Genomic DNA, 17,779 nt, shown 5'->3' on the forward strand with positions numbered 1-17,779 from the left:
CCTGTGTTGTGTTCTGTATAAATAATCAATATTTGTGATTGACACCTTAGTCCTATTGATGCATCAACATCTGGGAACCACCAGCAGCCTTGGCAGTAGAGAACTTGAGAGCCTGTAGCAGGGTATAGAGCTGAAACGTCTCACAAAGGGAGACAGGGTGGTCCAGGGCTGCAAAGGGGGCCCTGGCATTAATGCTTTGAACTCTGTGAAGACAGATTTAACGAAAGAATAAGTAACCAATGCAGAATGCGGAGAGTCGTCCTTGCAGAGGGTCAAAATGGATGATGAAATGCTGTAATATTCTGTAAGCACTGCAGGAGTTTGATGGTATACACAGGTACACCTACATAACAGGAGTTGCATTCATCAAATTGACTCAAGATGGTGGCCTGGACCACTGGTGGACATAGAAGCTAAGGCACGGTTTTCCGCAGTAGACAAACCTTAAGGAAAGAGGTGCCAGTCAATTTATTATCCTTCTCCTTTAAGGAAAGATATTGATTAAAAAAAAGAAGTCTAAATTGCTTACTGAGAAAGATGGGACTATTATCAAGCATTGGTTTGAGGACCATGGATAAGTGAATAGAGCCCCAGGCGACTTCTGAGTAGAGATAAACTCTGACTTTGCCTTGTCTTTGTTGAGTTTCAATAATTGGAAGACATCCACTGGGTGACGTGGATTATGCAGTCCCTGAAGGTGGGAGCCTTGCCTGACGTTATTGTTGAGCAAGAGCAGAATCTGTGTATCATTTGCATAATTTAAAGGCTGGAGCCCAATGACTGAATAAGGGCGGGGCTGATAGGGGAGGCCTGACAGACTGCTTAAGAGAGAGATTTAAATTCAGATTGAAATGATGACAAAAAGACTGCTTGGGGACAGTCAGTGAGGCAAGAGTTCACTCAGGCCAAAGCAGGGCCTTGGATCCTGACTTCGGAGAGGTGGGAGAGTGGTATGATGAGGGAGACTGTGTCGAAAGCCGAGGACTGGTTAAGAACAAGGGCAGAAGATCTGCCATCATTCGAAGATAATCAAGCCCTGGAATTTAGAGTCGTTTCTGTGCTATGGGTGGGATGAAAGCCCAATTGCATTTGGTCAAGAAGTTTGAGTTGCTCAAGGAAATGAGCCTCTTGATGACCTTCTGCAAAACATTTTTGGGAAAGGGCAGATGTTAGATGGAACAGAAATTGCTCAGGTTCTGCAGTCACCCCTTTCAGTAAGGAAATGACTAATGGCTTTTCATGCTTGAGGATTGGTTGCAGTTTCAATGGACCGATTGCAACGATGAAGAAGGTGTTAAGTGAGGCTCAGTAGGGCAGACTCAAAGGCCATCAGTGGACAAAGGCCTGAAGGTATTCAGAGTTAATGAATGATAGGAGAGTGGGGTGCTCATCCGACAATATAGGGTTGAACATGTGTAGACTCAGTGGGTTATTGGCATGCCTGGCAACAGAAGGATAGTTATGATAATTTTCCAGAGAAGGAGTACAAAAATATTAAGGCTGATAGATTTAGTCAAGGAGAGAAAGGCAATACATATGAAGTAAATTTTTATGCATGAAAAAATCTGCTAGATCATTTCATAATTGTGGCGAAGGCTCTAGGTGGACAGATAGATAGTCCGTTGACGGTATGTAGTTGAGTAGTGGAGTTGCAGGTCTTGAGAATCTTGGAAGCAAAAAAGCCTGCTTTGGTTTTTAATGTCGTAGCTTTGTACATGCCCAGGCTAACTAAGAACAAACCGCCCGCAGTTCCCTAGGCGTCTCACCCTCATGAAACGAGTGGCGATTTAATATATAACATATAACACAAAGTAATCGTGAGGAAGTAAAAAATCATAATAGCAATAAAACTGAGCGGGGGTGCTTACCGGGCCCTCCCTCAACCATACTTTTCTGAACTTGCAAGGATCAGAAACTGGATATAAATGGTATTGAAGTATGAGCGGTCTGATGTAACCTCCAGTCTAGCAATTGACAAGCAGAAGAAAAACATACAAACTGAGCTCACTGTGTGCTCAAGGACAAGACCGTCAAGTTTGCCATTGGGAACATCTTTGTGGTGGCCACCATAAAGGACCTCTCTGATGCGAGCACCTTTGGATCTTACCAGGTGATGAAAACTCTATTTAAAGCTGCACTACCTCGTCAGCTGCCCCATCCATAGCTGGGTGGATAGGAATCGCTCATGTGACATCCATCTTCAAGCCTGGAAGTCAGCATCCCATGTTCCACCCAAATCGTTAAGAGAAGGTTCTCTGCTCCACATGGTTACCCGGAATAACATACTTCAGTGAATTGGAGAAACACACCCAACAATGCATTGCATACTGAATCCGGGAAGAGGCTGTGAGCGCAACAGTTGGCCCACAACTAGTTGGGCTTCCTCAAAAGACTTTCCACATTCTACGCCCCTGAAAAGCGAAACCACAGATGCTAACTGTGAAGGGTTGCACAAGAAGTTTTGTACAAACTTGTCCCATGGGAAGGGCCAAGCCTGTCTCCCCAGTAATTGCTGAAGGTTAAAAAAACACCCATTATACTGTGCTGGTCTTTGAGACATTATGATTAGGATTATGTTGTGTGCAATTAAAGTAGAATATCACTTCTTTTTAAAAGAATAAACACTGGACAGGCTTTCAGATATTGACTTGTGTTAGCTGGTGTATTGAATTATGAGTTTGTAACTCCAACTTCCCTACCGGAGGGTCAAGTGCTACAGGGCTACTTTTTGTGCTCAGTTGATACACTAGTAAGATTAAACCCCAGGCCACCGATGGCGAAATACTCTGATTATTACAATCCGAGCCCAGAAACCCCAGCCTACCTTGGGGCTTCTGAAAAAAGTTCCCACAAAAGTTTTATTTTCTCGCCTGCTGCATAGGTTGAGGACGTTCACTAATTGGAAGATGGTGATTGTCGCCAACTGAGGGAAGCAGATGTGGTCCCTAAATATGTCACAGAGGTTATCCGACACAGTCAGCATCCCACGACACATCAAAGGATGTGAAAAAGAATTTCAGCCCATGTCACTGAACTTGGGATGAAAGACTGAGTCCACCTTGTCAGTATTCCAGCCTCACGCACAGAACTTAACAGCAAGCACTCAGTTTGCTGAGTTATCCTACTCTGGTTCTTACTTTGCTGTGGTTTGCAGATGGGGGTTGTGATGTAGCCTATATAGATGAAGGAGGAAGTCCATACCTACAGTTCGTTGTTTTTGCTTTATAGAGACTCGTCAGAAACTGTGGTTCACTCGGCTGATGCCTTCGCTCCTGTGGCCTACTTGCGCCTGTTGCAGCTGCACCTGGAAGAAAAGGAGGCTGTGAGTACCCCAATACTCCTTTTCTTCTCTTCTTTGTTGTAAGTTCCCAAGCTGTATTCATTCAGTGCACCCCCCACCCCCGGTGTTCTCCTTTGCTGTTTATAAAATGGCGTGCAGATAATGCAGGATCTGGTTGGTCGTACAGAATCACCTGACCAAGCTTCAGAGTCATTCCATGCACACATTGCTCCTTTTTTTGATGGGTGGGGGTGGGGTGGGGGTGTTAACATTTCCTGAACATTCTGCTCCACATACAAGAAGGAACTGAGGATTGTTTGTCATTTTGAATTGCTAATTCATTGTTCTCTTTCCTGATTGTGAAGATTTTGCCTTAAAAATATGGGGTCAGCTCACAAAGCCTTTGCTGTGATTAGGTGTGACTTGATGTGGAGGAATTGAATGCCACGAGTCGGCCATCCTGGCAATCGGAGTGCAATCATGGAATCCGTGAAGAAGTCACGGAAGTGTCTTTGTGAATTGATCTAAGTACCTAGTGTCTGATTTTGCATAACCAGTGACACAAAATTACTGAAACTTGCACTTAAATGGCTGAATAAAAATCACATCCAAGTCTTTCTGGAAGACATGCTTACCTTTGTTAGAGAAGGCCATTTAGGTGTATAGAGCAAAAATTATCTGCAGAAAATCTGTGCCCTCGCCCAGTCCACCTCACAGGTGCAGCAAAGTCTTGTGAATTCTCCTAGGGTCTCTGTACGCCACTTTGCCTCTGCTGTTCTATAAAGCCAGGAAGAGTTGCCCCTAAGTATATTCATCTTCCTTATGTTTTGTTCAGTAACATATCTTTGTTACCCACCACAGGTGGACATCTCTGATGAGCTTCCAGCCTGCTTGTGTCCATGCCACGCGCTCGTTGACTGTGTTTCCAGCCCCCCTGAGGATGACCGAGCCGAGGAAGAGCCACCGCTCCCTTGGGAGTCCCTCTCATTCAGTGAGTGAGAGACACCCATCTCTGGGAAAAAGTTTGTAACTAAATTAGCAAAACGACTGAGTAATGCAGGTCCTTGTTGTCATCTCTTTGTACATTGCCCTAAACGCAGCCCTACTCTATGGCACACCAATGTATGTTAAAGACTCCCAGCAGTTGCCTGGTTTTTAATATCATCCAACAGTCGTCTGAGTTTGAGCCTAAATTTAAGGACAGGAGGCAATCTCTCCGTGAGCCAAATTTTTTGCGCCCTGCATCTGACGAGTGTAAAGTCTTGTTGGTCCGACTTAAATGTTTGGTATTCTGAGATCAGTAAAATGGTTGCCACTGATTTGAGTAAACGTAATATTTATTATCCTCTGCTTATCTTGGACTGCTGTACTATTTTATTATTAGTGTTAATGGCATCTGAAAAACGTGCACAAGGTCTGTGATGGAGTCCTTAGACTGGTGAAGAGTATTTTAAATCTGCACCCTGTCACCTTTGAACCAGCTTCAGAGCTAGTCTCCTGCAGGTGTAACCCTGTAGGACCCCTCCAGCATGGCCCCCTCCCTGTGATTAAGCATTATAAACTTTAAACAGCCACTAGTGAAGCTTTGCGCCCCTCTCCTCTAATGAAGGTGTCTCAGAGTTCTCTCTGCCCTTCTGACAGCATAGCTTGCTAGAACATTGTCAATCCCTGGATGGTCCACATGTTGACTCATCTAGTATGTGACACCTGTTTTACAGATGCGAGGTGGTGCATGTTCACAATGGTCATACAACTGCCTTGAGCTTCTTGCTTGAGCTAGGGATGTAACTTAATGGTGGCCAGGAACAGCAGTTGCTCCCCGGCACTGCCGTTGCTTTCGTAGGGGTCATGAAGGCTGAAACAGAAGCAGTAAGTAAGCAGGGCTCTTAATGAAATGTTTCTGCTATTTGCACTTCTTCTGGTTACTCGGCTACTAAGAGCGGGATGCTGATGGGTAATTGGCAATGTCGTGGGACCAAAAAGTGCATGATGTCCCCTTTCCTCCTTTTGGTGTATCTCAACAATTCTCTTGCTTTCAGCAAGCAGGATGTATTATTTAATGATGGTTTCATATCTTCACAACAAGCACTCCATCCCTATAAGCATTGTCTGTTGAATAGGGATGGCAAAGCAAAAGCCTTGAGCCCTAATTTCCATCTCCCTGTTACAGGATGTGATTTAGAGTTCATCCTGTAAAGCTTATCTTGAGTGACCTGCAGTCATTAGAAATCAGTGGCGGGAGAGCTTGATCTTGGCTTCTTCCTTGCACAGTGACTTGGGGCCTGACTTAGAACTTGGCAGATGGAATATTCCATCACAAATATACCATTGCCGTATTAGGACCCCCATAGAATATAATGGGATCGTAATATGGCGGACGGGCTGTCTGTCACGTTTGAGACGGGTTATTCCATCCGCCAAGTTCTAAATCATGCCCTTAATGTCCCGCGCCATGAAGCTCATCAGTGTTTCTGCCTCTGTTGGCACACGGGCAATTCATGTTTTTTTTGTGAAGATTGTGTGTCAGACAGTCATATGCACATGCAAAGGTCCTCCACAGTAACCCTAATGCAGAAAATGTGATTTCCCACATGAGTGCATAGTCAGAGAGGAGGCAAAAAGCTCCTCTGCTCCAGATTCCTAGCTCAGTATCTTGAGGTGGGTGGACCCTCTGTTAAAGGTACGTGCCAGCCCTGGGTGCACTTCGGAACAACTCAAGGTATAAAGAATGGTCTCCAGTACAGATACAGGCAGGGGCTTCATCTGTGATGTTTATAACTACTCTGAACCCCCCCTCAGTGTTCTTGTGTCCATTACAACCCCCCTGAAGTTTCCATGACGGCAACCAAAGAATAATGGTCCTTACTCGCAACTCTAAGCAATAGTGACCCTGACGGATAAAGATAGTGAGTTTTAGGAAGGGAAATTAGCAAGCGCAGAAATAACAAATTAAGTTGGCCTTCTAATGTTTGTCACATGATTTTTTTTTCTTCCTGATTCTATTATGCCACCAGGCCGTGTCTGACAAGGACAGTCGTGTCTGAAATTTAAAGGCCCCTACCCACGAAGGGCACCTCCTTGTCACTCTGTTCCCCTCCCTGAAGTCTGATGTATTTTTGTTCAAGATCTATTCTTATTCTCTTGTTTCCTCTTCCCGCAGGCGGCAGGACAGAGTGTTCTGCAAAATCCCTTCATGGCCACCTATGGATCAGCAGGATTGCCGGACGCCTCTCTCCACCGGACGTTGCAAGCATTGACGCAGCGGCCCAGCAAGCCTTTGACTCCCTTCGAGGTATTCCTTCATCTTGGATGTAAATAATGGGGTACTGGAATATGTACATGAAATATGTGAAGGAGCACTGAGACCACACTTTGGAGATGTGTGGTTGTGCATATACTAAAAGCAGCATGTGCTTCTATTTTCAGTGATGTTGGACTCCAAGAGGATACAGCTTAAAGATGTTGTCCTGGTGCATCTGTACGTGAAGAACATGAGGGACTTTGCTGCCATCAATGCAGTGTATGGGACACTGTTTGACGTGTGCCCCCCGGCAAGGTAAGCGCACCATAGTGGTTACCTCTAATCTGGCCATTCTGGAGGAAGTTTGCGCCTACAGACCTTCTTTGTAACATGTGGCATAAATAAAGCATGCCCTTAAATACTGTCATTAAACATCTGTGTTTGCCTGCTTGTGTTTGTGTGTGAGTGCACAATGACTCAATGAGAGAATCAAGTTATTTAACAAACTTTCTCCATAGAGTTAAGCGCCTCTTATCAATAGTCAAAACTGCTCCCTGGTTAGAATCTCTATATTTGAGTTACTCCTACATCATGGGCCTCTCCTCTTCTTTTGCACCTAGCAATGAAACTGGAAATTGATTTTCATACCTGTTAAATTTAGGGTTTTACATCACAACCTGTGCACAAACTCATTTACCACCTGCAGTATCCTTTTTAAGTGTATTGTGGTGGACCTGAAAACTCCTTCTCTCGTGCGGTGCGATTATGTCTCTTAAGGCTTCTGCTGTGCTATTTTTAATTTATTTCTATTTTCCTTTTTCTCCTCCTCTTCCTCTGGGGTAACTTATGCTGCAACACTCTGGTTTCCTCCAATGCTTGAATTTCCACAAATAGTTTGGAGCAGGAGCTGACCCATGTACAAACTATGGGCCTGATTACAACTTTGGAGGAGGTGTTAATCCGTCCCAAAAGTGACGGTAAAGTGACGGATATACCACCAGCCGTATTACGAGTCCATTATATCCTATGGAACTCGTAATACGGCTGGTGGTATATCTGTCACATTTGGGACGGATTAAGACCTCCTCCAAAGTTGTAATCAGGCCCTATATGTCCTCTATGGGGGCATGTCTGCTTTTTGTGCCAATCGAGCTGAAATCTCTCACGAATCCCTTGGCATGTATTCAGAGGAAAGGCAACACCATTTATCCTCAATGAGAGATAGTGGTAGTCATTTTGAATTGTAATAACTCTACTACTACGTGCCATTCTTTTGTCAGTGAGGGAAAGGGCGAACCATTTCCAGAGCTCCTTGGCTCTTACTGGGTGAAGGCAGCAGTTGCCATAGTGACTATTGGATAGATGATAGTGCAACTCCGAAAACTATCTCCCCAGACCAGTTGTGCGGATGAGTTGTGCAGGGAGAATACTAAGCCCACGTGTCAACCCACATCTAAGGACAAAATCCTCAAGAATTCCCTGACGCAGCGAGGTCGCTGACACTCCATGTTTGGTCACATCTGCTGATCCTTTGGTAGGAGGTTCTCAAAGCCTATGTATCTGTTTCAGCCACTATAATTCAGGCTGCCTGTTCCTCTGTCGTCACCAAAGAACGTCTGGAACAAAGAGGGGGTATGGGGGGGTTCCTACTCTTAGGGGCAGTAGATTCCATCTGCCTCTACCAAGAAGATAAGGGTACTTCTGCTGCTATTTCCTCATACTATGAAGCAAATCGGGCTTCACCTAGTACTGCAGTCATTCAGGATGCTTCGAGCTGCACAAAAGATGCTTTCATGTTTCTTTCAGGAGCTTCACTGCTGTGGGAACCAGCACTATAAGGACAAAACTCCAGTATTTGGCCAGAACGCAATAAAACAATTCATTACAGTATTCTTACCTCAGTACCGGGGATGTCTGTGCTACAGAAGGTCGGCTCTGTCCCAGTTTGATTGACGGCTTAAGGAACCATCTGCAGCTCTGGCTGCAAACAAGTTGGTCCTAATACTCAGAACCAGTTACAGTCTTGGACTCTTGGTGAATTACCTAAAATTCCCTCACACTGTCAAGGAAGCAACCCTTACTCCCACAAAGAGTGTGTGGTTCATCAAGGAGACTGACAGTTTGGGGTCTCACAGGCTTCTTGGGCTGTAGGGGCTCACCCCCCTGCATCAAGGTGCACTTGCAATCCATACAACTTCACCTGGAAGTGCACTTGGAAAAGTTTATGTGGAACCAGCACAAGTCCATCCCAGATCACACATTTTGTAAGCTCTCCTTGAGATGGTGGACCCAGGGGTTCCAACCTGCTAGAAGGACATCCCATCTGTGTGCCGTGACTTCACGTCACTGTTTACTGAGGGTCATCAGAGTATAATTCGGGCCACTCTTTGGAGACCCTTTGGTCATTGTTGTGTGGGAGAAATTTGATGCATCCCTGCATGAAACTGAACTGTTGTTAAAGGTGGGCTTCTTTGAATTATAAACCTTTGTCTTGTGATGAGGTCCAAATTATAGGTGGTGATTTCCAGCAGCTCCTTGGTAGCTTTCCATATTCCAATGGTCCACATTTGTGTGCAGGGGGGATGTGGGAGAAAACTAAAGGTCACAGCATGTTTGTGGCTTAATAACAGCTGCAGATCTTCCACGTTGCTTTGCTGATGTTTTGAACCTGAGAGCACTCAACCTGTTCAGGTGTGTCCAGGGCTTTAGGTGGGCTGGGTCCACAACACTGATCGAATACTGAACAATGAATGTAAAACCGTGAAGTTAATGTCAGCATTTTAGTTCTTAATTATATTTCACATGTTTTATTTAATCTTTCATTCGCTAACAGTGCTAACTATTTGCAGAATGTTGTGTTGCAGTATTTTTTTGTGTTTTTTTCCGGTAGCATTTTACTCTTGTTTAGTGCTTACTTGCAACTGACTCCCCTTGAGGTGTTCCTAACTGATAACATGACTGAGCGCTGTGGAGTTGAGGCTGAAGGCATTGTGAATTTCTCATTGTGCCAGTGAGTCAAAAAGGTGTTCAGAAGACCAGCACATCCAATCATTGTCCTCTCTGCAGAGCACACAAGAGGAATGTCACGTATTCCAGTTGCAATTTTGGGTCTGTGCAAAGTGTGTGAAGGAGATACACAGTTGTCAAAATATTGAGAAGGTGATAGTCAAAGGAAACACAGTGCCTAGCGAGTGTGTGCGCTGGGTGTTCGAAGGGTAGTGAAGTGAGGGAGGTGTGGGGAAGTGCGGTTAGGAGTGAGAGAAAAGATGATGCTGAAGTGGAAAGAGGTGAGGTTCTCCATATGAAATGGACAAGATGTGGAGAGAAAAATGGCATCCACGTCTAGCGGAGTGAGCATGATTGTAACACTCTGGGGACCACACCGCCCCTTCCAAAGGCCTCAGTAATGGTTAATTCACACTCTCACAGTTTCAGAATTGAAACATTTTGAATATTAATTATTGGCAACAAAATCATTTTTGTTACTTATTTATTTTAAACAGCTCACAAGCAGTTACAAAGCTAATAGTGGTTGCAGTTTTGTGTGTGTGTGTCAGTTGTTATATCACGACACAATAAGAGAAAGCTCAGGGAAATAGCAAAATAATGGTTGTGTGGCACACTCTTCGAATCTCAGAAGTTTAGTATGGATGTGTAAGCCGTACCGCTAATTATGCAGGCCACACCCATGTTAGAGGACCATCCCACTGAAAGTCCTTCACACCCTGAGCGGGAGCACAACCAGTCATGCTTTGACACATTGTTCGCGGCTTAGCACACCCAGATATATTCACCTTTGCACCACATCTGAGCATGAAGTGCAGACGAGAACAATGTGTCTTTTGGATACACTTCTAGAAACCCACTTTAATGTGCAACAGAAGTGTACCTTGCTTCGGTGGTTCTTTCTGTTCTTTAGCTCCTCAATGCATTGTGGACCTTGTAGTTCTGCATTTCACAGTTTGTCTATCATATCTCAATTGCAGATTTCAACAGCCCAGCTTCTCATGTTGAATCGCATGAGGCGTCATGTGTAAATGTTTCTGCACATTTTGCTTCAGTGCAGCCCCTGATACATATTTTCCATATTTGGAGTCTTGTTTTTGACTTTGTGTAGGCTGCTGGTGAAAGAGAAACCTTTGCTGAAGTTTCAACTTCCTGCCTGCACTTGGTCCAGATTCCAGTCCTTCACCTCCTTTAAATCAGGTCATTCAGTGTGTCGCGGAGGTGTTGGACTGGAGGCATGCAAGAAGGGAGATTGCATTGTAAGAAAGAAAGGATGTGAGACTGGGTGAGGTCAGCAGGCGGGGGAGTCATGAGGCACAAGAGACAGCCATGACAGGGAGAAGCAGGTGCACATGGCAGGCAATCTCCTCTCACACCCTCTTGTTTCTTCGCGTAGGGTATGCGTGGAAGCACCTTTACCGGAGGGCGTCCTTTTCTGGATGGACTGCCTTGTACATCAGGATGCCTCGATTCGTGAGGGCGCGCCACGACCAGAGAGGCAGGTCATGCATGTGCAAAGCATCTCCCACTGGGCCCCGGCCAACATTGGACCGTACAGCCAGGCCATCCAGGTAAGAACCCTTGGGCCTTTGCATAACCTAAAGGCTTTGGAAGGTATTAATTGGGCAGCTTTTTCTAATTAAATAATTTATTGATGACTTTGCTATAAAAGTTAATAGTAGTCAAGTTATGACACACTGGTGACCAAACAGCAATAAAAGAAAAGCAATTAATTATATGTAAAGAGTAATAAACTCCTAATATTCTTTAATGCAAGCGAATGATATACAGCACTCATGACCAGGTAGGAAAGTGGGTGGTTTGGTGGCAATTCGAGCGTGAAATGTAAAAGTAAAGAAGAATCAGAAAAAAACTGTGTCTTTGCAAAAGCAGAACAGAAAAATTAAAAACTATTGTTCCACTTACTCATGTAGAAATGTTTATACATACAGTTTACTAATGTCCGCTTATCAAAAACTGTTGTTTATCAAAAAGCATGTGTAAGACCTGTTCTAGTGAAGCTTGGTGGTCATGCCATTTAACCAATGTTCAATAGTTAACTTGTGTTATTTAAAAAAAGAAAATTCTAAGGGGAGATTTAGATCGTAGAATACGGTACTTACTCCTGTCACCCTGATGGAGTAACAATACTCCGAATTTAGAAATGTCTGCCGGGTCAGCAGATAACTCTTTGCATTGACAGGAGCCACTGTAAAAGCGGTTTCTGTCAATGTATTGAAAGTGCCCGTCAACATGACGATGTGGTATGACACACTCTCAATATCTTTTTTTTTATTTTCAGAAACAGAATTCCCAAAGTGGGATTTTTTTTTCCTAAAGAATAAAAAAAGCAATGACTCCCTCGCCATGGGAGTTGTCTCCCATGGTGCGTTGGTGATTAAAATGTTTTTAATTTCACTTATCACCACATAATGAAAAGGGATGTGTGAATGTCAAAACTACCCATTTGTCTGCCCACTTTAAATAGGGCAGGTGGACCAATGGGCAAACCTCTGACGAGCCTTACTTCGCCAGGCGGTCGGTGGAATACGTCAGCGGCAGAGATGGAGCAGTCGCTGACGCAGCCGCTGACGTGGTAACTTCAGTTCAGCGGAGAGGCTACGTCGTTGCAACGGAGTACCCTCTCCACTAAATTCTAAATCTGGTCCCAAGACTAATCCTATTGGCAATGGTGAGGACTTCTACAATCCAACTGGCTCTCTGGAGATCCATTGTATAAAGAGAAGGGAGGTAGGTCATAGGGATTGTATTTCAGGTTTACGCAGTAGATGGTGGTTTCTAATCAGTTCCAGCTTATCCTTTATTTCTTACCAACAAATCTCAAATAAGGCACACGGAGCAGACGTGCTCACACAGCTTGACTTTTTCAGATCACCTCTTAAGCAGGAGTCCCCGTCTTTTCAATTTAGCCTGTGGAACTTAGCAGGTATTCAGCACCTTCTACAGATTTTTGTTTTGATAACTCGAAAATCTTCAAAGAGCTTGCCCAAAAACATTGTAATTTTCTGTTATTGCGGCTTGTGATCGAGTTTTCTTATGTATCTGTTTCCCAATTAGATCGTATTTGATCATTGCTGTTTGTTTTTTCAGGACGAATTTAGAAATGAAAAGCAGTGGATTAATTCCGGTTGACAAAAAATATTGCTTTAGTAAATGCTGGAGAATCCAGACTAATTTTTGGGGCATTTGCTCTTCATTGTGATAGTAGGGCCCTGATGTTAAGAGAGTTCCACAATTTGTTAGCTGGTAAATTGAAGAGATTACATAATTCTTTGAAAGAGATTATGGCCTGATTAGGTCGAGCCAACCATCAGTGAAATATGTTGTGGGCTTACCGAGAGCACAGAGGGCCGTGCATTCTCCCCATTACCACCAGTTGGCTTTATTGTCACTTTTATTTGATGGCTTTCTATTGGATGGCTTGCCTTGTTTCATCCTGTTCATCTTGTGATTGTCCTTGCCGCAGACTATAACCTCTTTCCCATCTCATTGATTGGCTGGCTGTATGCTTCTTCTGCTCGCTTTTAGGGAACTATTTTTTTCTTTTGTTTAAGCACTCCATGAGAGTGCATGAGTTTTCCAGCTGTCTCCCTTGTATATTTTTCTCCCCCTTTCCACATTGCTCTATTGTGCCCTAGCGCCTCGCTCCACCCACCCGCACTCATGTTCTTCACTCTCACTTGTGTGCTTCTCCCCCAACACTCCACGATGTTGTCTTTCGACAGTTTTCTCTCCCTCGTGTTGCTTCTCCTCTGAACATGGTGATGTTGCTTCACAACCCACCTGTCGTGTTGCTTCACTCCCAACTCTTTCCCAGCCCGTTCAATTCCCCAGACCAGTTTAATTCTTAATGTTTAAAGTGCTTTAGTTTAAAAAACACAAACAAAAATCACTGTGGGTCTGATTTAGATTTTGGCAGACAGGTTATTCTGTCGCCGCTGTGTCGGACTAACCCGTCCGCCGATATCTGAATCAGGCCCTCTGTGTCCTTCTGTAGGTGCATGCTTGCTTGTTGAACTCATGCATGTGCATACAAAATTATGTGGCAGCCGTGCCATCGCATCTTTTTTCAAAACAATTTTAGCCACACCACAAGAGCTGTGAAGCTGTACACCATACCCAAAAAACATTGCCAAAGCCAATAACTCTTATAGGTGAGACAAATTGGAATTGCCAACACTTGTTTTACATGTTAACTGAGAAATCCAGCACATGCATTGTAAGGCTCTGTTCTACAAAGTAATTACCAGATTATACCAGATGCTACTGCCAATATGATTGTAAATGAAGAGGTGTTTTTCTTTAGCTAGCCACGATTCTCCTGTCCTTCCTTCCATTCTCTTGTGTTTGGGTCCGTTCTCCTGTGAGTGGATCGATTCTCTTGCTTATTGTTTTATTTTCCAGAGTGTGGCTATGTTATTCTGGCTGCAGTTACAGTGTTCTTGCCCTGCTTCCATTCTCTTGTGAGTAGTTACGTTCTCCTGACTTAGTTTCATTTTCTGGTGGAGTGTGGCTGCCCAGCTGTTAACCAGACCTATTGCTTACAATATACATAGAGTCGAATTTGGGTCTGCACTACTGGCTTTCTTCAGCTAGCCTTTTCAGCCATTGACGTGAGACTTTGACAATCATATCTTGGCCCAGCCATCGCTAGACAAAAAATAGGCCCAGGCACCAAAGTGGCCCCTATTAGTGAATCAGACAGTTAAAAAAGTAGTAATATTGTATTGTATTGTAATAGTATTTATATAGTGCTTACTACCCCTAACGAGGCGTCAAAGCGCTTTTCGGCGAGTAGCGCGCTACTCCGGAACCCAACAAGAATTAGTGATGGATTAGTATCGGGAAATATGAGTACAGTTTTAGTATTATTATGAGTTCATTTGAGCCGCGGATATGAGAGTTTCTTAGTTAGATTGACTGGAGTAATGGAGGGGTGGAGGAGGAAAGAAATCCAGAAGTGTTAATTGGGAGTATATCCCTCATTCTAAGGGCTTGGGATGAGTAAAGGGGGATGGAGGAGGAAGAGTATGTGGAAGGGTTAGGGAGAGCATAGTATCAGGGTGAGATAAATGCGGGAGAATTTAGTAGGGTTGTGTGGGAGGTCACGGTAGTAGAGTGAGGTTTGGTGAGTTAGATGTGGAAGCGGAGGGAAGAACTTAGGCAGAGTTATTTAGGAGATTAATGTAGTAGAATGGATTTGGGGTGAGTCAGAGTGGGAATGGTGGATAGATTAATAGAGACATGATATATGGTGATGGGTAGATAAGTGTGATATTAGGGAAATCAACAGTAAAAACAGCCCACCTGGCCATAAAACTGGCCTGCAGCTGCTAAAAAACGGCCTAGACACTGGTCTGTCAGACCAACCATCAGGCAATTCCTGATTGCCCTTTAGGCCAGTCCGACACTGTGCCTGATGCTATTTGCTGTTGGGGTGTACTCTTGTGCCTCCACTCGAGTGCTTGCATTTTAATTCATGAGGGACTACTTTAGAACTACAACCCTCTCTTTCCACTCCATCTGTCTCCCTCCTGTGTGTCTTGCTCTGATGTGCTAGCGCTGCATGAAGAAGCACATTAGATTCGGAACTGGTGGCTTTGAAAGTAGTTGTTATGTGTATGGTCCAGTTCCCTTATATGTGATTACATTTTGCAGGCCTTACTTGCCTTTGTCTAGGAGTTGGTCTGTTCACATGTTTGGTTCCATTTTCCCCTTTATGGCCCTGTTTATCCAAGGACCCGATTAGCAGTCATGCAGAGTAGTATCCCTTGTTGGATATTGCATCAGCTGATCACAACTGGCCCGGTGTTTCCACAAATTTTGTTATGTTATTTTGATTTGTAGAGAACGGCTAATCACCAGTGAGGGAATCTAGGCACTAAGCAGAAGTGTTGGCCTCATGGCACTCCTAGTCGAACGGCCAGGTCTTTAGCTTCCTCCGAAGGTCGGAGTTTGAAGATGATCCTTTTATTGGCTCCCCGTCAACAAAAGGATCATCTTCAAACTTCTGATCCATGCTCACAAGGCTCTCAACGACACAGGACCTGCCTACCTCAACGAGCGTCTCAACCTCCACATCCCGACTCGCCAGCTCTGCTCCGCCAACCTCGCCACCGTTCCCCGCAGCCGGCGGCACGTCCTTCTCCCACCTCGCCGCCAAGACCTAGAACTCCCTCCCCGTCACCCTACGTCTGACCCAGGACCTCCTGACCTTCAGGAAACATCTCAAGACCTGGCTCTTCGAGCAGTAGCACCCCCGCCCCACCAGCGCCTTGAGACCCTACCGGGTGAGTAGTGCGCTTAGCAAATAACTGATTGATTGATTGATTTAGCTTCCTCCGAAGGTCGAGAAGGGATTAGCCTCTGCTGCTCACTGACAGCCTCCCCGCCTACCATCCCTGACCCATACAAGCCTCCACTCCCATGTACCGCTTCTTTGGAGGAGGTGGTAAATGTGGACATTAATCAACACGGAATTGGAAAATCCATGTGAAATTTGAGATAGAAAAGGCGGGACACAGGGATAGCCCCCATTCTGTGGGGATAAACTCATAACAGCATGGTCCTGGAAGAGTGCTTCTGCATGGTACCAGTGTTTACGGGTGTGGCGTTTACCCCTCGTAATCGGGGGTTTAGTGTAATTACATTGTGCTGACTTGTTTTAGTTCACCTGTGATCTGTTCCTTTCCCCGGTGCATGCATCCTATGCTGTGTGTAGTTTCATTTCTCTGGATGTAACTACATTCTCCTGCTGCAAATACGTTTTCGTAGTCTGTTTTGCAGTTTTCACAGTAAGGCTTCCTGGTAGAATACGTTGCATCCACCTGAAGAAGTCCAGTTGGACCGAAACACGTCAGTTTTTTTTGTTTTTTTGCTAGTTAGAGCGCTGTAATTTTGCCATGTATTTTGCATTGCACATTCTCTGTTCCTTTCCGCCTTACGTGTGATATAGATCTTTGCATATGGCCCTGCATGCTGTTAGGGTCATTCAAGGACTTATATTCTGTTCCAGAAAGGATGGCTGGGTGAGTTGATCGCTTACTTCTTAAGCATTTGCTGAACCACAGGTCTCAAGTTTATAATTCAGCGTGGCCAACTCAACTTTCCATCCTCCCAAAGGATGACAAAATCGCGTACCATTAGAGTGAATAATAGTATTCCCTGTTACTCAGCGCTTAGAATTGGTAAAAGTGTGTCAAGCACTAGAAAAAAAAAGCGTAGCATCATCACTGTCCGTACTGTTGTTAGTCTCACAAGCAGTGCTGTCACGCTGCTGAGAAGCGGCATGCTTGCTGGCAGGGTGTTGGGGCTGCTGCAGTTTTGAGGAACTCTAGCAATGTCCTGAAGTTGGATGGTCGAATTATTTGAGGATGCTTTCATCTGAATGTTTGTTGTGGTCTATTTTCGTTCGTTTCTTTTATTATTTTAAGTGTGCCTGCTCCCCACTCACGCGGACAGCTTCGATGGTGGGTTTATAGGGACACCCTGAGTGTCTCTGGGTAGCCCCTGGGCCTTGTGACATCTCCTGTCGCCCCCCCCCCGATCTTAAGGTGCATTAATGTAAAGCCTAGGCCAGAGGAAGATGCCGCCCCTTGCCGGAATAGACCACCTATCGCCCCCTCCCGCCCGGGTCCAGGGATGGCTCACCGAGAAGCCCCTGCGTCTTGCCTCTTACAGATGATATGTTAATTTAATGCGCGTCCACCTGAGATGTCTCGGCTCTCATCACAACTGGACCATTTGCATTTGTGGTTAATACCCAGAGAATGGACGGGGAGGGCCTGGCCCCTCAGGCGCCTTCGCCAGCCTGTGACGGGGGCTCCCTCCATCATGCGTCGAGGCGCGGCTGTTATCTCGTCGCGCCCCTGTCATTTTTCACGGTTTTTCCCTAAACACTGCCTATATCTCCTAAACGTCTCAATTTTATAGTCTATTAACATTACTCGGAGAGCAGTAGATAAAAAGGCCGGGCCACGCTTGAATCTTCCGCGGATGATGGGAAGAGCTGCAGGCGAGAGCGCCGGGTGGTCGTGGCACAGCGCGGGCCTGCGCGCAGCGCCAGGTGCCATCCGCGGCAGACAGGGCGCAGATCACCCGCGTTGTATCGCAGTGCGCGCCCCTGGCCTGGCGCAGGCCACCGAAAATCACCAGTAACGGGGCGGGTGAAAAATGGGTCGCACAAGAAATGTTTGTAAAATCGGATGGTTTGCGAAAGCCACGGCCCGGCT

At 45.1% G+C, this 17,779-nt stretch overlaps 1 protein-coding gene across 1 annotated transcript in view; it reads left to right on the top strand.

Moving 5' to 3' along the window:
• DPH6 (diphthamine biosynthesis 6) overlaps positions 1-17,779 on the top strand; it is a 333,132-nt gene that overhangs the window by 179,881 nt on the left and 135,472 nt on the right. The window contains exons 8-12 of the mRNA XM_069209036.1: positions 3,229-3,322; positions 4,142-4,271; positions 6,441-6,572; positions 6,707-6,836; positions 10,924-11,098. Of these exons, the coding sequence (XP_069065137.1) occupies positions 3,229-3,322; positions 4,142-4,271; positions 6,441-6,572; positions 6,707-6,836; positions 10,924-11,098 (661 nt within the window). The remainder of the gene's footprint in view (positions 1-3,228; positions 3,323-4,141; positions 4,272-6,440; positions 6,573-6,706; positions 6,837-10,923; positions 11,099-17,779) is intronic.

This window comes from Pleurodeles waltl, chromosome 9 (assembly GCF_031143425.1).
Source record: "Pleurodeles waltl isolate 20211129_DDA chromosome 9, aPleWal1.hap1.20221129, whole genome shotgun sequence".
NCBI classification, from domain to species: Eukaryota; Metazoa; Chordata; class Amphibia; order Caudata; family Salamandridae; genus Pleurodeles; species Pleurodeles waltl.